This window comes from Solea solea, chromosome 18, assembly GCF_958295425.1.
Source record: "Solea solea chromosome 18, fSolSol10.1, whole genome shotgun sequence".
NCBI classification, from domain to species: domain Eukaryota; kingdom Metazoa; phylum Chordata; class Actinopteri; order Pleuronectiformes; family Soleidae; genus Solea; species Solea solea.
The window spans coordinates 18,121,251-18,147,563 of record NC_081151.1 but is presented as its reverse complement, the minus strand read 5'-3'; the positions used below and the strand labels follow the sequence as shown (position 1 = coordinate 18,147,563).

Sequence of the window (26,313 nt, the reverse complement as noted above, 5' to 3'; positions counted from 1 at the left end):
TTTGTAGTCAAATCTTATCTCTGGCAAAGCAAGATTAAAAAAAGAGCTACCAGTGTAATGAGATCATTTTAACTACCCCAGCGCCTATCTCACTTTTTTTTTGTTTTCTTTTTTTCCCCCACTGAAGATATCTAAAAATACTCAGCAGATCAATCAACCCGTTACAAGATAATGTCACCTGCCTCAGGAAAACTCTGCAGCGGGGGGGACAAGTGAAATCACTCTGCGGAGTGATGTCAAAAATGGAACACTTTCTAAATAATTTACGGCCTCGCCCCGAGGCTTACAGCAGACACACACGGCCCGAGGTTTCCTACAGAATTAAAAAACATTACCCGACACTGTGGAGCTGCTCGGGGTTCGGCTCAGGGGAGGATGTGACCCGGCACGGTCTTGTGGAGTCAGACTGTGTGTCTGTATCTTCAGGCTGTGAGTCCAGAAGCCCTCTGGACTAAACATCTAGGTACTTTTTACTTCAGCCACACATTTTCACTTGTATTTAAATGTAATTGCACCATTAATGGTGAATTTTGTACTACTAAAGGTCCAGTGTGTGACATAGAAACGGAGTACACTACTAATACGGTAAGTATGTTTGGATGAGCGTATAATTTGACGAGAAGAGGGCGAGAATTTGTTGTAATTGGCAGTCTCGCCATTTCACACTGGACCTTCGAGTGTAATTAAGATCAATATTTTATATGAATATAAAAGAGTGCAGGTTCACAACTTGTCTGCCACTTGTAACGTCTCCTGGGACCGACTCCAGCTTTACCTCTTGACCCTTAAAGAGTAAGCCGTGTTGATGTTAGGAATATTAATGAAATGTAAATTAGTAAAGATTGTTGTTATTAAATTCTATGTTTTACTGGTTGCAGTCGAGGTGAACTGCTGAATCAGTCCTCCATCTCCTCGAGATCCCTTTTTTTAAAATACATTTTATCTTCTGCTGCCACGGCTCCGCGTGACTGACAGGTAATAAATACCGCGGTGTCGGTTCACCCTCGGAGGAAACCGGCTCATCGTGAGTATTATTGTCTGTAGGGAAGAGAGAGGTAGGAGGGAACAGATGCCATGTCAGCAGAGCAGACAGTATCACAGAGTTGACTGTGCAGGCTGGAAACACACGCGATTTTTTCACACGGGGGAGCGTTCAACCGTGTCTTTGTTGGAAAGCGGAATTTAAAAAGGTCCACGAAGCAAAAGTGGCAGCAGCAACATTGGTGTTGCTGTTCATTTTGGGAGCTCTTGAACTGAGGCACAGAGAGCATTTGCATTATGCAGGAGAGACATCTCCGACTCACGGGTTCTCCATGTGAAAGCAGGCGACAGTGGGTTCATATGTTACACGCCAAACCGAAGCCCCGGAAGCAACGTGGTCTTCCATTCAACACGATGCACAACACAGACTATTTTGGAAGCATCCCAGTGGATTCATGCGACACTTTCTGCCCCTAAACGTGCCACCTCTGTAGCCGTAATGCCCCTCCACGGCAACAGCATCCTCCCAGAGCAGCTCTGACTCACAGAGCAAAATGTCAAGACAAAGGTTATGCGGCTTCTTCGTTACTGCCACTGTGAAACAAAGCTCGGGAGAGTGTCGAACTTCCACTTGTACACGCCGCAACACGTGACGCCACTTCCACCGCCTGCCCTCCACGGGGGTCCTGATGCAGAGCATCGCTTACCGGCCTCGGGTGTCCCTATCTTGTCAGCTTCCGTCAGACCTGCTCTAATCTGGATGCCGCGGGGGCCCACAGAGAGAGAGAAGGACATGACTGCACTGCACAAAAACGCAAGAGAAACCTTAATCTAGTATTGATTGGCGGCATCTCATTTCTTTCCGAAAATGCGAGAAAGGAAATCTTCCCGCGGCGATAGATGATAAGACTTTCTCTTCCAACTGTAACGTCCATTTTTAGCCCAAGGTGAGGGAATGAAGGAAGCTTTTGGCAGATTTTAGGGGTACAATCTACAGATCTTGAGGCCTATTTTTGCTAGGACATTTTTTGCAGTGTGCTTGCTGCCCTTCAGCTGCCGGGGTCCTTGCAGTTGTACTGTATGATAACCATGTGGAATGTAAATCCTCCACGAAAGGCTTTTTTTCTGGATTTCCAACGGAACGCTCCTCTTAAACGGGGTGAATTGTCACACCTTAGTCTGTACTGTGGACTGTGACGTCTTGTCCCTTCTAATGTGCTGTGGGACGTCCAGAGTCCCCGAGCACTCGCGTCTCCGGGAAGGATGTGACAGTGAGAAATAACACTGTACACAAAAGAGAATTTCACGTCCGGCACGGACTTTGCAGGACGGAGCGCGGACGTGTTACAGCTCCCTGTGCGTGGCCTTCATTACCAAACACGCTGAGTAAATAATAATAGAACTCGTGGCCTTTTGAACTCTGGAATGATCAGGCAATAATTAGGCTGCTTCCAAGGGGCCGTCGACCTGATAACACTTCACACGATCGGGCTCCAGTTCTATCATCGTGTATTTGTCACATCAGCCCTTTTATGTGGGAGCGCTCGCGCACGCATGCACGCACGCCCTTCACGACAGCATAACAAATTCCCCTCTAAAAATACACTCACAAGGGCAATGCTGCAAAAAAAACAAAAAAACAATGTGTGTCAAGTGTGAGAGTCAAGTCAAGTCAAGTCTGGAACAACTAACATCTGTAGGAGATGACATCTGTTCTTATTCCCACTGACGAGGTGCGAACACGTCACACACTGGAATGAATTTATTAATAATAACAAATGTTAACCCAGTTCTGTGGAATAATCTAACAGGAATAATGTCTAGGGGGGGGTTGCTTACCTTTTGGAAGGTGTAGGTGCCCCGGAGGACATGAGAATTGTGTCGTTCATGTTGTTGGCCACCGGTTTCGGCTGACTAAAAGACAAGATTAGAGGTCTTTAATGCTCCGCCGTAGAGGCCTGCGGTGCTTGTCACCGGGGGAGTGGAAGGGAGGACATTTGCATTGGATTCTTATTCATAAATCAGGGCTTCACTTTAATCCAACAGTAATAAAGAGGGTTAAAGAGGGAGGCAGGTGACAATCATGACAAACTCCAGAGAGGCAACAAGTTAACTCAGGATTGTTCTGGAATAATTGACTTTTGCTCTGGCAGCGTAGACGTCTGCAGGCTATTAGCTTTAAAACAAATTAACATAAGCGGCAGCAGCAGCAGCAGCAGACAGGAAATCTAATTAAAGTGGAAGTCTGTGAAAAACGAGGGAAAAAGGGTGACATTGTGGGAGGCAATTTGTGAGAGTAAACAAAGCAAACGGGGGCCATCTGGCGGTGCAGGATCGGTGGCCCCCGACGAGCTCGTCCGAGAGCCCCGCACCACAGAGTCTCATTAATGGATCGGAAATATCTCAGGTGCCCCGTCTGCTTCACACTTCACCCGTCTGTGTGCATGCAGCTCCTCGGTCTGCGCAGTATAATGGCTCAACGCTCTCATTATCACATAAAAGGCACACAGAATTGAGTTCAATCATGTTCTGTTTGTCCAAAGAAACTATTTATATCCACATTGTGCGGAAAACACTCATCAGCATGAAGAACTGAGAGCCGCACGGTCATTATTTTTGGCTTCAAACGAAAATCAAGCAAGAGAAATGTTTGGACTACTTCTAAAATTGTAATTTTGCAGTGTTTAAAGTACATATTCCCTACATTAAAGAGGGTATGTCCTTTTTGAAAGACATACTGCACTTACTGGTTTCCTCTAGCCTCACAGATTTAAAAGACAACAACACATGGATAGCCTCACATGGTCAAAAGTCCTAGTTTCAGGTTTCTATGGCAATTTACACAAACAAAATCCTGAGATAATAACAAAGAAACAGCAGCTGTCACAACTCAAAACGAGAACTTCACAAGCAGAGGATTAAAATCCCACTACCATGCGGGTAATCTCACACTGGAGTTAATAGTTCCTCTACTCTGAAAGGTGAACTCCAGGCGAGAAGAAGACGAGACGCGAGGCGCCGCCGCACTTACCTCTGAGAGGAGAGCGAGCACCTGCCTGACTGGCAAAATACATCCAACGGCTGCTGTTGCCAGATGCCTAACCTGCCCTCAACTGAGCAGGCGAGCATCTCAGTGTACTACACTCTCGCTGCTGCTGCTGTCTCCAAGGAAACTCAGCGGTCACGTGACTTTATGATGGCGTAGATTCTCTCTATCTCTCTCTCTCTGCCTCACACACTGCCTCTCTCTCTTTGAAGCTCGCTGCTCTGACTCTCTGTCTTTTAACCTCTCTCGAACAAACACTGATAAATGAAGAGAAATGCCATTTTACTCAAAACACCTCACTTTCAGCTTCTAAAAAAAAAAGCACATGTGCAATACATTGAAATCTTTTTTGTAACATTTACATTCCATGTCTTTTATTTTTAACTTTACCTTCAATGATTCACATAAGTCAAAGCTCCTCACAGCTACCCTTCTATAAATAATCATCAGTCCTTGCCGAGTGCACAGTAGGGTGCAATAAAAAAAAAGAGAGAGAATTAAATTAAACCCCTTTGAGTTGCTCTATTTCATTCCCGTCTAATATTTTGATTATTTCCTCTGAAGTTGTCCACGTCAGTATATATCTGCAGCCATATGTGGTTACTGAGAACACACACACACACAGTCAGCCGCTGCTCAGAGGTCAAATGAGAGTGAACTGACAAAACAGTTCGGAAGTAAGAGATCAGAGTCTGCAATGCGCTAAGCCGTGTTCTACACCCCCGTGTGCGGCGAATGACAATGTATCTGGTCCTTCGTCCGCCGTATGTCTGAGGGACGCATGACATGGCAGTCTCCAGTCACCCTCAGACGGCTAAAATTAAATATGCAAACATGATGGAGCGGCCCCCTCCTCCTGCTGGCAAGCAGAGCTTGACTTTACCCGGCGAGGCTACAGGTTACCTTTGCCAAAACAACAAAATAATGAATCACGCTCACAGAAAAGTGAATTACACGCCTGCGCTCCCCCAATTTGAATGTCCCTGACGGAATTTGCATTGACCTCAAGAGTAGAAAAAGACGTAAAACAGAGGAGGGGAGTTTAAAATATTCAGGGATTATATATATATATATATATATATATATATATATATATATATATATATATATATATATATATATATATATATACATATATAAAAAGTGGTTGCTATGGCACTGAGAATGTGATGCCAAGTCATTTTTAAACAATTTCTTTGGTTTTTGGCAGCAGAAGTCTGAGAGTAAGACTCAAAGAATCTCGCTGACAGTTTGAGTGGAGAGGGTGGAAAAAAAAAATGAAAGAGACGGAATCCGCTGCTTTCACTTCTCTTGTTAGTCTTCGCCTTCAGATGTCAGTTAATATTTGAAAAGTGCGGTATCGGAGTAGCTGCACTTTGTCTGGAGACGACGCAAGAGGTCCGACAGCTGGGAAACTCATGTCCACTCAATTTGGAGTTTTGATCAAACCTGACACTCTACCCTGATTCTGCCATCACCACTCACACAAACTTGCTTTTATATCTAAGTGAGGACACAGCATGCATTCCTTAGTCCCTTAACCTCACCTTAACCATCACAACTAAGTGCCAAACCCTAACCCTGGGTCTTCACCCTGAAAAAAGCCTTTTAATGTCCCCACAAGGTTAAAACATCCTCACAAATATATAAATACAAGCACACACACACACCTGAGAGACCCAGCTCACAAACGAAACATGAAATAACACCGAAAATGGGATTCTTTAAGAACAGCGACGGTGCATTTCTCTCTGTTATGTCCCGGCAATTCATTGAGTTAATGTTAAAATAAAACTGGTGGTTTGGCAGTCTTCCCATGACTAATTATCTGATGGATCCAGTTTGAAGATCTCTGTAGCCAGCAGGGAAATCAACAAGGGAATGGTCAGGCAGATAATTACTGTATTCACCCATAATTTCTCTTAAAATCGACCGTTTAACAACGGAAATTACTCCGCTTGTTTTTCTACCTTAAGGCTCCAGGAGCTATAAGGTTTAAGGTTTAAAGAAACTGTTCAGCTTTTTTTTTGGGAAGTTAGATGCCAGAAGATCAATGCCAGTCTCATACATGAATTAAATATGAAGCTACAGCCAGTAGCCAATTAGCATGGCTCAAGTGTAAAGACTGGAAAAAGGAGGAATCAGTTGACCCGGCTTTGTCCGATACCAACATACAAGTTTAAACACTGTGTAGATTATGTTATGAGTTTGTTATACATTTAGTTTTTGCAATTTTTGCTTGTTCATTATTTATGCCAAGTCAATTTCCTAGCTTTGATATTGCTCTTTAAATCCTATCTATGTTTATTGTGATGCTGGTTGGTGTTTTTTGTGCTAACATGCTTGAAGCATAAAGATAACCTGATAAAATGATGGTTTACTACCACTGCGACGACTACTACTATTGCTAAAAATGCTAATTAGTGGCTTTCGCCTAATTTTTGTTACTTAATGAGTATAACAGGATAATATTGAGCTTACAAGGTGCTTTAAATGTTGTTGCGTTTGACAAAGCTACTTCCTGCTGTTTCATCGTAATGCTAAACTAAGCTAACACTGCTTAGTAAAGCATTTGACATATTATCAATTCATTATTTAAATTAAAGTTTCACATATTATTAGTCATATTCCAGGCTACAAGAAATAATTTCCCCGGTGTCTATATTATTCTACATAATTATATGCCTATCTACAATTTAAAGTTAAATATGGAACAGAGTTGTCACTGATGAGAAATGGACTACATATTTTAAAAAGCTAAAAACATGTTTATTGTCACTACATGGTTTATCAGAAGTTCTATTTAATCACCACACACAAATAAAAACTACAGTATAAGTGCTAACTTTAGTTTTTTACAGTTTTTGCTAGCTGTTTCCATTGTTCATGTTAAACCAGTTTCCTAGCTTTCCTAGCTATTACTACTGCTTCTAATAATAACAATAATAATAATAACAACGAACTACAGTATATTGCAGATATAAATGTGTATAATATGTTGTGTAGTTGTACAATGTGTATAATTGTTGAGCTTAGAAGGTGCTTTTCTTTGTTGACATTGACAAAGCTAGGCTAACAGTTTTCCCTTGTTTCAAATTGTTATGCTAGGCAATGTTGACGGAGTACTCTAATGATTTATAAGTCAGTGACACTTCAATCTGGTCTAGAATTTGAAGACACACAGGGTTAAATATGGAATAAAAAAACGGAATATTCATACAGTGGCTTATGAAAAGCGCTACGTCATCACCACGCACAAATAAATGCACCTGGAGGCACAAGCTGGCGTTTGTTTTCCGCCGTTAAAGATGGAGACTTTAACCCCTGCGTCAGACAAGGACAGAGTCAGACAGACAGATGAGTCTCAGGGGTCAACAGTCACATCCATTCTCCTAAAAGTCAGTGAACACAATCGGTGACACAACCTTGAAATGCCATTTGTGAGAACATGAAAATGCACTTTGTCCATTTGGGTTTCAAAAGGAAAACAGAAATAAAGCATTTCCTGTCATTTCTCTTCAAAAACACCCTTTGTATAGTTATAAAAGAGGTATACAGTACAGTTTACTTTGATATTTGCTCAAGTATAGCAGTTTTAATGCTTTTTATTTATTATGGCAACTTATAAAATTATAGTTTAAAGGAAAAATGTGTCTAGAACTGCTTATAAAACCCCTGGTTTAATCTCTTACAATCCAATATGGTACTGTAAAGCTTCTAATGTAAAATCTTAATTTGAAAAATAACAAATCGGACATGAAGAAAAAGCAAAATATAAAGTTGCCAACAGTGAAAATACTCAACCAAAGTCCTGAAACTACTCTCTATTGAGGTTATGTACAATACCTTTATCTTTTTATATGGAACTTTACCCAAACAGTACATTGCAGTTCCCAGAGAGAAAACAAAAACAATAAAAGACCTTTGTGCCACAAAATCTAATAACACCAAGAGCCTCAAATGGACAGAACTCAATATTCTCTGAGCCTCCATCATCTGAAATAATCAACAGAGGGAAAAAAGGGACAAAAAATGACACAGATTACCACTTGCTCAGGGCACCGTAGAGACATAATCCAAAACAGTTTTAGCCACAAATTGTATTTTAATCAATATTAATCTACTTGTGTGATGTAATTTCATGGTAGACAGACTATACCACGCACAGGCTAATCCAATCAGCTCATCTCTGAGCTAGAAGAAGCAGTCGGGTCAACAGCTGATTTTCCACACACACTGTGATGAATTTCATCTTCATTTCAACTTCATCTCAAAGGCATCGTTTTGGGCCCGGCGTTGCACGGATGCGAGGCGCCAGCGGGCAGAGCGCTGACTCTAAGACGGTGGTACACGTCGCAGAAGTGAAACAGGGAAATCACAATGACGTATTTACACCGTGTCTGTTTTTCCCGGCATTTACTGAGCTACTTTCTCCCCTCGTGGTGTAGCTCACTATGAGTTACTCACTGACACTCGCCGGCAGCACTACGCATACACACAGACAGCTCAGATTGATGGCTGTGACTGGAATATGAAACAGGACTCTGTTGTGAAATGTGCCATCATGAGAAAGCTATCATGAGAGAGCAAGACGGCGCTCGTCCTATTAATGCCACAAACGACTGGAATCATCAATCTTTTTTTGGGAATCTGAAACATTAGATCGTGTCTTTGTTGGAGGCCACAAAGTGTCTGCGTTTCAGTGATGAGAAAAATATGAAGTGACCTCAGCATTGTGAAGTGCTGCAGAAGCCTCTCTGTGGTGGAATTGATTATGGAAATTGTCCTATTTTTCAGCTGAAATGTAAATGAATGTGCAGGGTTTAAGACAGCGGCAGAATATAATGCATTTCCTATAATGACTTCGAGGAGCTTCAAAGCCCCTGGAGTGTGAGATTTATACCGTCGTCCCCGTTTCATTGCCAACAGACTGATGAGGACGACGGCGCTTTTTAACGGCCGCAGCGTCTGAACCTGTGCAGTATATCAGCTTTTTCCGCGTTGGCAAATAATCAGGGGCTTGGCGCCGTCGCGAGATGGCACTCGATCACTCATGTCCGGGACAGCGAAATGGAAAAGGTGGAGGCAGTTACATGACAAGTACAGACCGTAGATCATGAGCACAGTGGGCCGTGCTGTGCTGTTAATCAACAAATGGGCTGAGTAGCCCATATTAATGACACAAACAGAGGTAACAAACACCTCGGGGCACGGCACTTACACGGTGTGAGTGAGCTCCTGTGGTCGCTCCGCCTGCTCGGGGAAAACAGGATGGGGTGGCTCTCCGATGGGGACGCAGCCGAGAGATTTGCTGATTGCGTGGCTCAGCTTTTTGGCCGGAGACTTCTGCGAGGAGGGCAGGAGCAAAACAAAAAGAGCCTTCACCTTGTCTGTGTGTGGTGCGGCAGCTTCAGCATTCATTTGCATAACTGGGTCAAGAGTCTGTTTACTGTGGGTCAGACGTGTGCGCACAGGTCGCGCAGACTGTGACTGTCTGAGCTTGTGTTTACATACGTCTAATATTTTCATTGATTTTTTATTCTGGAGCACCAAATTGTAATAGCCATGCAAAGAAATTATGCTGGCCTTCAAAAGAGGCTTGTTTGTGCAGATAATTCTATGCTACTCTGTTCTATTCTTTGTATTTAAGCTTTATGTTATGTTCAATCATAAAAGCACTATATATACATTATATTGTTCATTCATTTTACCATATTTGAGTTACTGTGTAGAGGTGCGGTGAAACACGTACAAAAGTAATATTCGAAACAATATGTATAATGCATAAAATAATAATAACAATAATAATAATAATAATAATATTCAAAGCAAGTAATAACTTACTTCCAAATAAAATAATGATAAGGGTGTATAGTTTCAAAAGTCAGTGTTTTCTTCTGCTACTTTTTTTGCAGCATTTTTTTGTTTGTTTTCAAAGAAAATAACATTTTTAAAAAGCGAAATACACTTAAAGTGCAACCGCTTACCCGTTGAATAACACAAGAATCAATCAGACTTCATTTCACTTTGGGTAAAATAGGATTATACACCCTAAAAGACGGCTTATCAGTGTAATATATACAAAAAATAACAAATGTGCTGTTGGGGGAACAGCTTTATAAAATCTAATCTAATCTCTAGGATTGAAATAAAAACACTCTTCAGATAAACAAACAAATTGTGCTGATTGACAGCGGTAGCTACATAATCTTCCCTGCTTACGTTTGACTCATGTCGTCCCATGTACAAATAGTGACCTTGGCAACAGACAGGAAAATGACTCCTGAATGAGCCGTTACATTGTCTGTCATGAGACGGAACGTGGCCATTAATTCTGACAAATACACAGAGGGAAGGTGAATTCGGAAAGCTGCCAAATGCTAAAACCAAACATTGCCGACAGGTCAATAAGCTGGAAGCAAAATGGCACAATGGAAAGTCGGGAAAAACTGGAGGATTCCACCTCGCTTCATCGACTCAGGTATTTTATTCTTCTCTGTAACATAATGACTGAGCTTTGAGGGGAAACTGGCAACAGTGTGAATTCAATCAATCCAAATAAGTAAAAGCGTGTAAAATCCCTCTTTGCCGTGAGAGCACAGGAACCGTTTACTCACGTTGCTGGAAAATCATTCCACACTCACAGAGTGATATTGACTTTTGAGTTGTTTGTAATTGGGAACAACGCGGTGTGAAAAATTGAGAGCGATCGGGGAGTTGTCTTACCCAAGACGAGTGCTCCTTCATCTGGTGCTGGTTGCTATGGGGACCATTGGCATGGCCACGCCAGAAGCAGCTCTGACAAAGCTGGTAGCCATGGCACTGTTGGCACCGATACCGGAAACCCATCATGCTCTCACTCCGGCAATAAGAACATTCCACCGGATGGAAGACTGAGCAGTGAAAAAGAGGATTTTCAGTCTGAGACACTCACAGCTTTCCTGACAAGAACATGCAGTCAGTTGAACACCAAGTAGATTTACTTAAAATATGCACTCAAGTCAGATATTGACTTTGTTTTTCAAATATTTGTTAGGTTTAGCTTCTATTGTACTGCTTTTTTATTCGCTATAATTATGAATAATGACTTAAATTCCTTAAATTCAAGGACTGAATGTGCTGTAAGAGCGGCTTCGCCCACATTTATTGATTTGCAGCACGCTCTGCATCTGGACAAGCAGGTTGTCCTTGGGATCTCGGTCAAAGTCAGTCTTTGTCATTTTTTCTTTGGTGAGCCAGAGATCTTGGAATTTGCATTTCCCAGGCATCACGTTGTCATTTGCTCTCTCATTGCGTGACGTTACTCGCTCGCCGTTTATGCGCGGAATCACATCAGAGAGAGACGTCCACAACACCGCTAGTACTTAAAACCCCATGTCTGTTCTGCGTAGGCCTAGTCTACGTACATCAAGCAATGCAGGGTATGAAACGGCAGGGAGACATTTACATAAATATCAACTTCCTTGCATAGAATGATAGCGAGTACGAAAACAGTGTGGGCTTCTTACTCTTTATGCAAATAAAAACATTCACTAATCCGCAAAAGAAAGTACGATTTGAAAGTCTACAACAGAATTTTTTAAAAGTTATTCCCCACCAGATTCATTTGTGTTAGAATGGGAAGAACAAAACTAAGCATCGCAGCTGTATCTGATGCTTAGATTTGTTGGGAGTTATCACTGTCAGACAGGGCTACAACGATTATTCCATCAATCAATTATTTATTAATTAAGTTAATTGTCGATTAATCAGTTTGAGTGTTTTTTTTTTCAATAATGAAAAGAAGTTCCTTTGATTTTTCAGCTTGTTAAATGTGAATATTTTCTAGTTTCTTTGCTCCACATCAGAAACAAATCATTCAAACTGAGTCATTTCTGGTTTGTGGACAAAACAAGACATTCGACAACTATTTTGATAATCGAATAATCAGTTTGAAGCTTTTTTTCATGATTAAAACAAGACTTCCGATTGTTTAAGCTTCTTAAATGTGAGTATTTTCTTAATTTCTTTGCCCTGGATAACAAAGAAATCATTAAAAGTGAATCATTTTGGTTTGTGGACAAAACGAGACATTTGAGAACATCATCCTTTCCAGGTTTGACGAACACCGATCCACATTTTTTAAGGTTTTCTGATATTCTGAACACCAAACGATTAATCGAGAAAATAATCGAGAAATTAATCGATTATGAAAAGAATCGTTAGTTGCAGCTCTACATATTTCCTTAACTTAAGATGTTCCTTCTTTCAGGACAGTTTGGTCAAACAATTTTCAACAGCTGGTAAAACAGCTGGTCCATAGCAGCTATTTTCAGGTATTTATCACTTCTCGTGTTTCTAAGAATATTTGCATTGTAATCCATTCGTTAACCTCACACCACATTATATTAGTGTCCCAATTAAACAAGCGACTCAGCTGCTGTATGATATTTTGATGCATTCCGCGACACATGCTGCAATAATCCCTCCTTTGTGGGACAGAAATTAATTTTAGACCCGTGCGAATTGTCAAGGTTTAAATTCAGAAATCAATAAAGTTCAAATCCTCAACGCATACAGCATTTTCTACCAAATCAGCGTCTGCATCCGATCCACACCGTACCGTTTTCAACATTAGCGAGTCGGTGCATGAGAGGCAGCCACACGAGACACTGAGGAGGAGGATCGGCCATCAACACGTCCAGAAACGTGTTCAGCATGATCTTCTTCTGAAAGACAAACCCAAGCACACGTGTCTCCGGTGTGAAAAGTGTAAATTATACACACTGTAATATAAAAAATAATAATAATTATGATGATAAATAGGAGGATCGTGGGGTGGTTGCAATGTCCCACCTGCTGAGGGAAGCACGTGCGCACCGAATGCTCCGTGTAGCCGAACGAAGGGCCCTCGAACACGGCTGTGGGCAGTTTGAGAACCTCCCGCAGAAACTGATCAAACTTGGCAAACACCATGACTCCACTCGAGTCAGAGATCTGTGAGAAAATATCTGAGAGAGACAGCAAATATCACAGTTTACTCTCCAACAACACACAGTCTGCTCATCCACAGTGCACATATATACTATATATATATATATACACATATACACTTTAAAAGTTATTTAAAAAACTTGTTATTTTACTTTTTATTATGTAGTATGTAAGTACTGTACTTGTAAATCACATCTGTTACTAACTAAATAAAAATTCACACACCGGAAACAGTGAGTGATGAGGACAGGTGAAGTGGCACTAATTAAGGTGAGAAGGTTAAAGCATTTGTGACCTTTGACCCATGCTGACTGATATGTTATGTGTTCACATATTTTATTTTGTCGGCACTTTCATTTGTAAAGGTTTGCCTTTAATTAAAAAACAACTCATGTGAGATTTGTGACACAAGAAAGAACCCCAACCTTGTTAAAAAAGTAACTAAGTCACTTTTACTCCATAGTAAACTTTAAACAAGCTACTTTTTTTACTTTAACTTGAGTACATTTTTAAACCCGTACTTTTACTTAAGTACATTTTTTATCAAAATAGTGGCACTTTCACTTGAGTAGAATATTTTAGCACTCTTTCCACCTCTGCCTTTCAGAGGTCATACAGTGAATAAGTTCTGTTCTTGTGTTCCAACAGTGCCCCCCTGTGTTCCATTTGAGCAACTACAGGGAGACTTCTGCACCTTATGCATGGAATATGCTGCAGAAAGACTGGAAACTAAGTTAATTTCATTGAGCGCTTACAAATCCAAACTGAGAGTTATTGAGGCTGACTCCACGGCATGCACTTGCTTTTCATAATGTGCTTATAAATTTAATCTGGATTCTTTTTTTTATCTGTTTTCTGCTTGTGTGTTATCTGTGTAAAACCGTTGAGTGTTTCATATTTTCATCTCAGCCATCTACCTTGAAAAAGAGGTTTCTTAATAGCAATGGAATAAAGGTTAAATGAAAAATAAAAATAAATATAAAACTCACAACAGAATATAAAAGCTAAAAGGAAGTGGTAAAAAAAGGAGAGTACAAAAAACAAGAGACAAAATAAAGTAAAGTGCAGAAGTATAAGCCACACCAACAAGATCCTTAATCCGCACCCCCTCAAAAAGGAATATAAAACAAGTTTCTTTCATGACGGTCCATAAAACACATTTGAAGGTGTATAAAGAAAGCAGTTTCTACGTGGTAGACCTATTGCTTTAGTTGCTGATGTGATATGACAAGAGGCTAGAAATACACATAGGTAGTCTATCTAACAAGGCCTTGATTGTTAAATGCAACATATGCATTTTTCCTCCTCTGTTGCAGACAACCCGTTTGCACAAGTGCACTTGCCTTGCCATAATTACGCAACGGTTTGTGTTATGAGAAAAGCGGTGTCTGACATCTGAGGTTATTACGGTGATTTCATTCGCACTGTTGCAGGAAGCTGAAGAATCAGCATCTTTGTAACCAGAGAGGAACGAGTTGGCAAAACGTCTGTACATAGTTCCCATTTTTTGGCCTGTTTTTGCACATTCAGACAAAGACTCAAACATATGTCACCCTAAATATGTTTTACTCGTTTTTAAATTGTTACTACTGGAGCTGAAACTATTAGTCAGTTACTAAATTAGTCGCCAACTGTTTTGATAGTCAATTAATCGGTTCAAATGATTAAAACAAGATTTTCAATTGTTTAAGCTTCTTAAATGTGAGTATTTTCTTCATTTCTTTGCTCTGGATAACAAAGAAATCATTTTAAGTAAATCATTTTGATTTATGGACAAAACAAGACATTTGAGAACATCATCATTTCCAGGTTTGACGAACACTGCTCAACATTCTTTAAGGTTTTCTGATATTTTATGGACCAAACGATTAATGGATTCATTGAGAAAATAATCGACCGATTAATCGATTATGAAAATAATCGTTACTTGCAGCTCTAGTTAGTACACTTTTTTTTTTTAACATGCAGTAAATTGCCAAATAACTGCCAGATATTGAAAGTTATTCTGAAGAAATGGGCAAAAGCAATTACTTATACAACATTTTATGTCAACCTATTATGGATACAATAAGAAAAAGGTCTAGATGGACATTTTGAGGTTTAGGTGTAAAAGTGTAAAAGTGACAACCAACCTACAGTTTCCTACAAAATACAGTTAACCTCTGCATGTTTTTGGACTGTGAGAGGAAACTGGAAAATGACATTTACATACAAAAAAAATTCAAACATGTTACATGAAGAGTAGATGAATATGCACTCACAACGTAGTTTGTCCACAATTTTGCCTCCACACATTGTTGCCAGCATTGCTTTCATTGAGAAAACTGTCAACTTGCCATGGCTTTCACTGCAAGGAAAAAGAAAGAAATTGCAAGTGCATTAAAATCAAAATCAGTGAAGAAAGAAAAGGCAACATAATATTAGTCTAAAATCAATACTTTTGCTTCTATAGCCTCATTTTGTCTGCTTCATGTACAGATTCAGTTCATTCATTCATACAGGAAAATTACAGTTGTCACAGCAGTTCATTCACATCGAACCACACACGACATAAAACTACAACTAAATTAATTCTGCTTATGCTAGAAATAATACATACTAGAAAATACTCAGAGAATGAATATAAAAATACTATATATGTAAAATACTATGTAGTGTTTTAAAGATGTCTATCTATCTATCTATCTATCTATCTATCTCCCCAATAGGTTTTATAGGGCACATGAAAATTAATCTATCTACATGTCTATGTCATATCTAGAATGAAGCTAGTTAGCTAACTAGCTATCTAGCTACCTACCTACATTCCTTAAAAACAATTACTTCTTCAGTCCGATATTTTGCAAAAAAAAACACGTCATAAACTAGTTAACAGTTCTTCAAATTCCCCGGTTTTATAGGGTACATGAAAATTAATCTATCTACGTGTCTATGTCATATCTAGAATGATGCTAGTTAGCTAACTAGCTATCTAGCTACCTACATACCTTCCTTAAAAATAATTACTTCTTCAGCCCGAAATAGTCAATTATGTGTAATTTTGTGAAGAACATTCATCTAATTTGAAACTAATCATGTCATTTAACCATTTAATGAGTTAAATCAAAGGATAATTTGCACCATACTAAACAGCAAAGAGTACAAGTATTATAAAGATATGGGATGGCAGCCTGGTTTTGGTTCTATCTCAATCCAGACTAAATTAAAAGAATGAAAAACAGGTTTTATGATCTTCAAAGGTTATTAAAAAAAGGAAACAAGGAACTGAAACCACTAAAATCAATCTATGAGAAAGGCTGCACTTCCTCACATTCAGAATATGTACTTTTACCTTCAGGGACAGAATATAGATCTATCAAAGATAAATCAAAACGTCATTTCTTAATAAAAATGCCCTATGACTGATTTTAGGTTATTCCTAGGTTTTTATATCAGTTCTTTATATCTTATTTATTCATGATCTCTGGATTTATGTTTCAGAAATTCTGAATGTTTTTTTCATTGAATTTTAAATACTATTGCACTGTGACAATTAAATAAAAATAATCACGAACTACACTTGAAACCCCAGCTCAACATGGTATATAAAGGTCATTTATTAATCCACCTATGAACTACTTAACCCTTAGAACACAAAGCATTTCGGCTGCTTTTTTCCATTACTATGTTTAAAAGTACAGTATATACTGAGGCTATGAGAATGTGCATTATAGAGTGTCTTATATCCTTTATTTTTTATTTTTAACCAACTATACAAACACACCTGAGCAAAAAGTACTTAAAATGTTTAACCCTTTAACCCTGAGCGCATCACCGACGACACTTTTGCATTGAGTACTTACACAACAGTTTGTGCTATCGGAAAAATTCCAACGGTTTCTGAAAGCTGAGAAGTTGCACATTAAAGACGGCATGTGGTTATTACGGTAATTAACTCTGGAAAAAAATGGGCAAAGCACTTACTCACAGGAAATGTTTCTCCTAAGTCCAGGCTTAGGTGTTAAAGGGTTAAGATCGGATTGAATTTGTGAAATTTGGAAATGCGTCACAATTCAAAGTTCGCTCTGCTCGTTTTTATGAATAAAAATAAAATAAAAAACGGTCTAATTTTGTGACCTCCGCACAATTATTGCTACATTATATCACTTCTAAAAAATTGGATATAAAACGAATCATAACTTTGACTCAACAACACTAAGCGTACGCCTTTTTCACTTGCTGAGAGAGAGAGAGAGAGAGCGCTCTGGCTTCCGAGCAACAGAGTAAGTACATGAAAGCTCTTCTGTCTAATTCAGTTTGGACCTCAGGGACAGACAGCGAAACCACTTCCTGTGATCGTACACAGTCACTTCCACTGAGTTTCCCACAGATATGGCTGCATGAATAATCAGAGTGGCCTGCCTGACTGATAAAAGTAAACCAATTGAACGGGCTCATGAATGGACCGGGGGCGAGCGGCCAATCAATTTTTAAGCACACACGAGGTAGAATAATGAAGGGGGAGCTTTACGGTTAACGATAAACCCCCGTGCTTCAGGATGTAAAGTGTTCTGAGACATTAAGAGGAGGAAGAGACATACAGTAAAACATCACTGGGACACTTCAGCTGATGGAACCTCTTTTAACACAGTGCACTGATTCAGTTTGAATGATTTCTTAGTTGTATTAAGCAACTATACAGTTGTAGCATGACTTGGCTCAACTTTACTTCAGCCATTTACAGCGAGTGCACTGCTTGTAGTTTGATGTGCATTATTTTATTAGTCATTTTTCAACACAATTTGTGTTTTGCAGGGGCTGGGACTAATTGTCATCAATGTTGATCTGATTGTCATCAATTTTGATTTAACCCTTTCAATTCAATTCAATTTTATTTGTATAGCGCCAAATCATATCATAATATCCATAACTTTACATCAAGGAGAGCAGAGAAACCCAACAGTTCACACAATGAGCAAGCACTAGGCATCAGTGGAAAGAAAAAACTCCCTTTCGAGGAAACATCCTGCGTGTGAGTGAAGTCATACTGTCAAGGTACATTTGTGCAATGAAATGACACTTTTAAAATCATAACAATCATATCCTCAATTTGAGTTACAGCAACCTTCAATAGCAGCAAAAACAAATCTCTAATACCGTACTGTCTATACCTACATTTAGTGTAAAGGCGCAGTAGGCGAGAGTAGCAATGATACATTATGCCACTGTATTTACAGTAGCAGTGTGTGAGCTTTCTATATGACCCTGACACTCAAATATGTGCCTCTTTATGACTCAATACACACTTTAACCAAAGCGTTTTGAGAAAATATGTAATAAAAACATCCGTATTTGATTTTTTGCATTACTTCTGTCTTCTAAATCTTTGGTTAAGGACTGAACAATTCATCGGTTTCATGTCGTATTATTCGCAATTTGAAACCATGCAAATAGCTCGTCACAAAAGCTGCCATTCAGAGAAAAACAAAGGTTAATTCCTACAAAGGTCCAGTGTGTAAGAATTTTGATGACATCTAATGTTGAGAGACTGCAGATAACGGAGGTGATTCAACACGAAATGCAAGTTCTGGCAAGTTTGTAGCGTCCTCCATAAAGCCTTGCCTAAAGTTCATGTAAAGGGCTTATTCTAAAGCTACATTCATGCAAACATATGTATAGTAAATTCAATTTCAGCCTTCCTAATTGTTTCACACTGGACCTTCATATTTATGGTGCTTTTCCACTTTAGGTCTAGAATGGCTCAACACGGCTCGACTCTACTTGTTTTTTTGTTTTTTTTAGCTTTTCCACTCTAGATAGTACCTGGTGCTGTTTTTAATTTTTAGTAGCTGAGCCGATACTAAAATGTGACGTCGACGGACTGCCGACCACTTATGGGTCACAGAGTGTCGTCACGGGAAGAGTCATGAGCATGACATCCGACACAAAAATCAAATCGAACAATGCCGAACTGTAGATCAGTTAAAAAGACTACTTTGCGTTCTTTGATGCCATGTTTTTTCTGTTCGCGATTCTGACCATGGAAGCTGGGGAAAACTTGGGGAACGAGTTCCAGACGGACAGCGACTCCAAGCCTGTGACTACTTCCAGTCGCCAATCAGCAGGCAGCTTCCTAAGGCCCGTCCATGGTCAGAATCGCAAAAAATAACTTGGCGCAAAGAAGAAATCAGGGAGTGCAGAGACGTGAGAAATTCATGACTCTGCGGATTCTGACCTGTCGTACGTGGCCACCATGAAGTTGAGCAGCAGCCCGATGGACTGTTCCACGTTGATCTGGTGTGTGGTGGGCAGCCGCTTGTTGAGCTGGTAGTAGATGGAAGACAGGATCGTCTCCAGCCGCGACACGTTGATCTCAGCGTTGTGGTCCAGTGTGTTGAGCCCGTTGTCGCGAAAGGCTTCGATCATATTCCAGACGTCCACCAGATGAACTGTGAGCGACGGGGGGTAAACAGACAGAGTGTGATCGATCAATCAATCCAATTGATTTGGTTGCACCGTGTCGTATAAGAAAACAGGGGAAGGAGAAAATGTGTCTCACGGTTGCATCTCTTCTGCACAAAGCGGAGTTTGCAGGCGGTTCTGTAAGTCGACAGTCTGATCACGTCAAAGTTCTGAGCTCCTAAAAAAAAAAGACAAACAAAGCACAAACTGTATTTTTTCCCACAACAATGGAATGAAATGTTCTTTTTAATGTGTACACGGATTATCTCTCTCTCTAAGAGACTAAGATTTTGGAGGATAGGTGGTAGGGCGAATTTTGGGTTCAATTCCTGGCTAGGCTACTCTATATATGAGCTTGAGCCTAACTTGACACCTAACCCCATGTTGCAGCGTGTGAATGGGTATGAAAGATGTGTGAATGGGTGAAAACTGTAGTGTAAAGCAGCTCATCAAGAGCTCATCTATATAAATACAGATCAGTACCAACTCTTCTTCTTCTGATTTTATTTGGTAGTAGCGAGTAAAGTATTTGTACTTCGTTACATTACAACACTGATTATGGTGTTTGTAATCGGTGACCAGCAGCAAACAGTTTCCTTCCCGAGGTAAAAACTGTGTAATTATATGCAGTATTTTCAACCAAAATGAATGTACAAACTAAGTATTAAATCCATATTAAGGTGTTTCCTCCTTTGAGTGATGGATTGAGTCAGTCTGACATCAAATGTAATTCTAAAAAGAATGGAATTATGATAGTTCAAACCAAGGAGGATCAGAGGTTTATGACAGACCAGGTGATAAATGAGGAGAATTAAGTATTTGGGTCACATTTTTAGGAGTGATTTATCTGATGATGACTGGCTGTGCTTTAACACGGACACAAACAATCAAAATAAAAAACGGATAGGAATTTTAAAAAGGCAGTTTTTGTTAACCATAATAACCTTGAATGTGCCGTAACCACGATTACTGTACCGCCGGCTTTTGTTTGTATCTCTTTTTTATCATTTTTCTTTCAACATTGATCTTGAAATAATAAGCGTAACAATGTAGAAACACAGTCTTGTCTCAGTGAGGACACATTTGAAACACCGTCTCTGCTGCGTTTGTGCGGGACGAAGTCTGAAGTGATCTTTCCTGTGCCGGCGACCTCGAGACAGTCAGAGAATTACACACGACGCGACGATGAACAGTGAAAAGAGAGATTTGCACTCACTCATCTCCATGAAGAGCTGTCTCTTCTCCACCATGGCCTTGCCTCGTTTACTGCCTTCCTCGATCATTCTGGAGCACATCACGCATCACGCAGCACAGAGAGAGGAGATGCAACACACACAGATTAAATAAATATGTAAACCTAACATTATGGTCTTCATGTGTGTGTTATTTCTGAACTTCCCAGATTAGGATCCAGTGTGTTTTTTTCCTAACCTTGAACATAAAGGGCTATATTAGTCATCACGCTAGTATCGTCATATAGATCTGGCTTTGTTTGGTGAGCTAACACATGATTAAGAGGTTTTAATGACAATTCTACCTTTTTTTTAATTAGACTAACTGTCATAAAAATGTGAAAACAAAGGTGCACAGGGTAAATACCAGCAACATACAACAATTAATACACAGCCAACAGTAACGGCAAAGAAATCTACCTTAAAACAATTACTTCTTCAGGCCTGAATAGAGTAAATTCTATCTATCTATCTGTAGCTAGCTAACTAGCATCTTTCAACTATCCATCTAGCTAGCTAGCTAACTCTATCTATCTATCTATCTATCTATCTATCTATCTATCTTAAAACAATTACTTCTTCAGGCCTAAAAAGAGTAAATTCTATCTATCTATCTATCTATCTATCTGTAGCTAGCTAACTAGCATCTTTCTATCCATCAAGGTGGGTAGCTATAGCTAGCTTTACCTACCCACCAACCTACCTTAAAAAAAATTACTTCTTCAGCCCTAAATAAAATACATGCTGTGTAATTTTGTGAAGAACCTTCATCTAATTTGATAAATGTAACCGTTTAATAGGTTAAATTTTAGGGTTAAAGCATTGTAAGATATGGCAGGGGTCTGTAACCTGTGGCTCTAGAGTCGCATGTGGCTCTTCAGCACTTCTGCAGTGGCTCCCTGTAGCAAATTTATTTATTTATTTCTATTTATTGCAAAGTGGGTCACATTTGATTTTATTAACTCTCAAATAGACCCACATAGTACTGTGTTTTTATTTCAATGTAGGCCGACGTGTTTTTTCATCACTTCATAAGAGCTTGGTGTTTTTCCTTTGTTAACAGGTTAAAATCTATCTATCTAAAAATAATAAAAGTATTTCTTTTTAGCCCGTAAGTAATAACTCCAGCATTGGATGCGTGATTTAATTCAACTTTAAAACAAAAGTTTTAAAAAAAAGTACTTACCTGCCGCTGAATGTCAAACGTCAAAAAGCCTTAAACGTCGACCCTGAGGAGAAGAAGATGAAGAGTTATTAGTGAGGGTGTTTTTTTTTTTACATTTCTATATAAAACATAAGTGACGATAATACACAACATCTTGAAGGACTTCCTTATTAAGTCCCAGTTTAAGTGTTTGTCTCTTTCTCTCTGCTGCTGCTGTGGCGGAGAGATATTGGTGAGCTGTAGCTGGTGATGAACACTCCAGTGCTCGTCCACTGTGCAAATGATAATTCTCCATGACATCCACCCCCCCCCCCCTCCCCCCATCAGCAGTGACTGCATCCTGTGGGCTAATGACACCGACTGAGCTGCGAAAGGAACCACTTAATGATAATGGACACAGAAGTGCACATTACGACCCGGGCCGGTGACGGATGAGTGTGAGCCTCGGACTCACAGGAGGGAGGGCCGACGACGTTCCAAAATATGTCTGGGTCACGTTCGGATGCTCTTCTACCTCCAGAAGGTCAGAGAATGTGAAGGGATTCTTGGTCATTTTTTCTTACTTGTATCATCACCAAGTTGTTGTTGTTTATTGTTTATTTTGGACGTGTTCAAGGTTGGAATTGTGGCAGCAACGATTATTCGTATCAGTGAATGAATCACATTTCTCATATTTCTTATATGTGAATATTTCCTGGTTTCTTTGCTCCATTAGACAAAGAAACCATTAAAGACCGAACCATTTTGGTTTGGGGGACAAAACAAGAACATTTGAGAACCTCATAATTTCCAGGCTTGGTCAACATTTTTTTTTAACATTTTACCAACCAAACAGGTACTCAATTAATGGAGAAAATAATTGTGAGTTGCAGCTCTAGCTGGGGGAGAAAAAAAACACTTTACACTTTATCCAGATGCAAATCTGTACTGGGAATCTTGGTAATTCAGCAAGTGATACTTGACTCTATTGCCACTTTTCCACTACATGGGTCCGGCACGACTCGACTCGCCTTGGCACAGCTTTTTTGCTTTTCTCGCTTGGAACATCACCAGAGCAGGTCCTAAAAAAAAAATCACCAGGTACTATCGCTAATGGAAAAGCAAGATAACTGTGCCATGCCGAGGCGAGTTGAGTTGCGCTAGTGGAAAAGCGGCATAACCAAGCTAAATAACCACTTTTTCTTTTCCAACATCGATACCGATTTCACAACCTAAAGCATCTACCGCAATCAGTCCAATAAAGTCCATCTTTCTCATCCCTTCATAAACAAAAAGCTTCAAAAACACAACGCTCCAACTGCATAACAAATAATTAAAAAGCCAAATGTACACAGACTGTGAACATCTATGTGAAATGTATCCAATTTGGGGATTTTCTTGGACCAGTATCCTCCATTTCAGGATGAAATGTTCTCAAATAATGGTCATATTTATTATATAATGTTGCATTGGGTCCTGGAATTGGCAGTGAAACAATAAAACATTAATCTGGGTCCGTGTAGGTGGAAGAATATGTCGGAGGAGCACTAATGGACGGACAGCGGGAAAACATTTGCTCAAGTGGGAGAAGCAACAGACACATGTCAGCAAAAAAGAAGAAAATAACACAGCGGCTCATTGTAAATATTCAGCCTGTGAAGTAACTGCAGAAATTCATGAGTAGGCAACTCGGCACTTGGTTTGGCAGAGACGCTGTGAGCTGCGAGGGCCTGACAGTGAAATGACACATGCATATTAATACTTGTACCAAATATAATAAGATTTGACCATGGATAAAAAAAAAAGAAAAGTGAATTATTCATAGACACAAAAGCACACATGCAGATGCTCAGCACACAAATCATGAATTCATGTTTTGTTTTGACTTACATGTAAATAAATGATCCTGAGCTTCTAATTAAACGTAATAATCATCATAATAAATGGCCCTTAAAAGGTGCATTTCCTCTTTTTTCCTCTCCCTATAACCGCACCTTCAGCTTCGAGGTAATGACAACATCCTTTGAGTCAACATAAGGACTGGGCTGCTGCAGTATCTGCCTTCCGCTGACATCATTCACTTCTCCGTTTGTTCAAGTCTGGATTCTCACTCCGAGCAAATGCTGCAACACTTCAAAAAAAAAAAAAAAAAAAAAGCAGCCATGTTGATGATTTAACTGCCTTTTTTTATTACCTCATGCCTGCAGAGGGAATAAGGCTGTCTCGACATAAACATGAATATTTATTTTTGATTTTTTTGTTCTCCCTTCAAACCTGAACGTGCTCATTCCACACTGGCGTCGAACAAGCGGCATCGTAATAATAGAGAAATTAATTGGCCTTTTACCGGAGGAAAATCACTCAGGTTTGCGTTTATAGCATCATCATCATCATCATCATCAGAGGACCAGCAGCATCAGCATCAGATGAGGAGGAGAGGTGGTCCGGAGTGGAATCACGCAGGATGTGTTTCTTTCTTACTCCGTGATTCACAGCCGCACTCTCACCTTTTGATGAATCCACGCGCGTGTCCGCCGCCGCCGCCGCCGACGTTACAGCTGTCCGAGCGATGAGAAACGGCTCACACCATCCATCATCTTCATCATCATCATCATCACCAGCAGCATCATCATCATCACCATTCAGCCTCCGCTCGCGTCTCATTCGGCATCAGTCTCGGGAACTCGATGCGGTTGTAGCCGCACATAGAGACGCTGAGCTCGGCATCACCACCACCACCAGCAGCAACAGCAGGGACCCAGCGGCGGAGGAGCAGCAGCAGCAGCGACAGCAGCAGCAGCCGGATCACAGATGCCATGCGCGGCCTCCTACTACACTTTATTACGCATGTGCGCACGCACGCTGATTTAAAGGCGCGCGCGTCTACTACAGCTGCCGTTACCCTGAGTTATAGATAGATCTACTCGGCATAGTAGAGAGAAGACAGGGGCGTATTCTTTAAAGATAGGGCCCTACAAACACTGTCCTATCAAGTCTGCCTGTTCATTCATCTAAGACTGCAAGTATGAGTACATAATGTGCAGTTTGAAAATAATAAAAGTAATATAATATGTACCAAATGCTGACATGGTAAAGCAAATTCATGTTCTACAAAGGTTGCATGAAGGTTGTGACAAAGTTACATTGGGGGAACGTTAAAAGAGAACGTTCTACAAAGGTTGCATGAAGGTTGTGACAAAGTAACATTAGGGGAACGTTAAAAGAGAACGTTCTATAAAGGTTGTATGAAGGTTGTGACAAAGTAACGTTAGGGGAACGTTAAAAGAGAACGTTCTATAAAGGTTGTATGAAGGTTGTGACAAAGTAATGTTAGGGGAACGTTAAAAGAGAACGTTCTATAAAGGTTGTATGAAGGTTGTGACAAAGTAACATTCGGGGAACGTTAAAAGAGAACGTTCTATAAAGGTTGTATGAAGGTTGTGACAAAGTAATGTTAGGGGAACGTTAAAAGAGAACGTTCTCTAAAGGTTGTATGAAGGTTGTGACAAAGTAACATTAGGGGAACGTTAAAAGAGAACGTTCTATAAAGGTTGTATGAAGGTTGTGACAAAGTAATGTTAGGGGAACGTTAAAAGAGAATGTTCTCTAAAGGTTGTACAAAGGTTGTGACAAAGTAATGCGAGGGGAACGTTAAAAGAGAACGTTCTATAAAGGTTGCGAGAAAGTAGCGTTAAGGGAACGTTAAAAGAGAACGTTCGCTAAAGGTTGTACGAAGATTGTGACAAAGTAACGTTAGGGGAACGTTAAAAGAGAATGTTTCATAAAGGTTGTATGAAGGTTGTGCCATGGTAACGTTAGGGGATTGTTAAGGTTGTATGCCGGTTGTGACAAAGTAACATTAGGGGAACGTTAAAAGAGAACGTTCTCTAAAGGTTGTACAAAGGTTGTGACGAAGTAATGTTAGGGGAACGTTAAAAGAGAACGTTCTATAAAGGTTGTATGAAGGTTGTGCCATGGTAACGTTAGGGGATTGTTAAGGTTGTATGCCGGTTGTGACAAAGTAACATTAGGGGAACGTTAAAAGAGAACGTTCTATAAAGGTTGTGACAAAGTAATGTTAGGGGAACGTTAAAAGAGAATGTTCCATAAAGGTTGTATGAAGGTTGTGACAAAGTAACATTAGGGGAACGTTAAAAGAGAACGTTCTCTAAAGGTTGTACAAAGGTTGTGACGAAGTAATGTTAGGGGAACGTTAAAAGAGAACGTTCTATAAAGGTTGTATGAAGGTTGTGCCATGGTAACGTTAGGGGATTGTTAAGGTTGTATGCCGGTTGTGACAAAGTAACATTAGGGGAACGTTAAAAGAGAACGTTCTCTAAAGGTTGTACAAAGGTTGTGACAAAGTAATGTTAGGGGAACGTTAAAAGAGAACGTTCTATAAAGGTTGTGACAAAGTAATGTTAGGGGAACGTTAAAAGAGAATGTTCCATAAAGGTTGTATGAAGGTTGTGACAAAGTAGCATTAGGCGAACGTT

The 26,313-nt window shown here is 39.9% G+C and overlaps 1 protein-coding gene across 9 annotated transcripts in view; it reads right to left on the bottom strand.

Moving 5' to 3' along the window:
* dtnbb (dystrobrevin, beta b) overlaps nucleotides 1-24,666 on the bottom strand; it is a 37,991-nt gene extending 13,325 nt beyond the window's left edge. For 3 of the 9 annotated variants that reach the window (XM_058615180.1, XM_058615184.1, XM_058615185.1), the window contains exons 1-11: nucleotides 24,325-24,665; nucleotides 21,860-21,902; nucleotides 20,658-20,725; nucleotides 19,539-19,619; nucleotides 19,215-19,428; nucleotides 15,262-15,347; nucleotides 12,863-13,017; nucleotides 12,630-12,735; nucleotides 10,754-10,920; nucleotides 9,249-9,373; nucleotides 2,821-2,895 (exon numbers count right to left, since the gene is read on the bottom strand). In XM_058615180.1, the coding sequence (XP_058471163.1) occupies nucleotides 2,821-2,895; nucleotides 9,249-9,373; nucleotides 10,754-10,920; nucleotides 12,630-12,735; nucleotides 12,863-13,017; nucleotides 15,262-15,347; nucleotides 19,215-19,428; nucleotides 19,539-19,619; nucleotides 20,658-20,724 (1,076 nt within the window). In that variant the 5' untranslated portion in view covers nucleotide 20,725; nucleotides 21,860-21,902; nucleotides 24,325-24,665. Of the gene's footprint in view, nucleotides 1-2,820; nucleotides 2,896-9,248; nucleotides 9,374-10,753; nucleotides 10,921-12,629; nucleotides 12,736-12,862; nucleotides 13,018-15,261; nucleotides 15,348-19,214; nucleotides 19,429-19,538; nucleotides 19,620-20,657; nucleotides 20,726-21,859; nucleotides 21,903-24,164; nucleotides 24,287-24,324 lie in introns of those variants that run through there. The other 6 variants (XM_058615183.1, XM_058615182.1, XM_058615181.1 and 3 more) reach the window with 6 other exon arrangements.
* Between the last annotated feature and the right edge of the window lie 1,647 nt (nucleotides 24,667-26,313).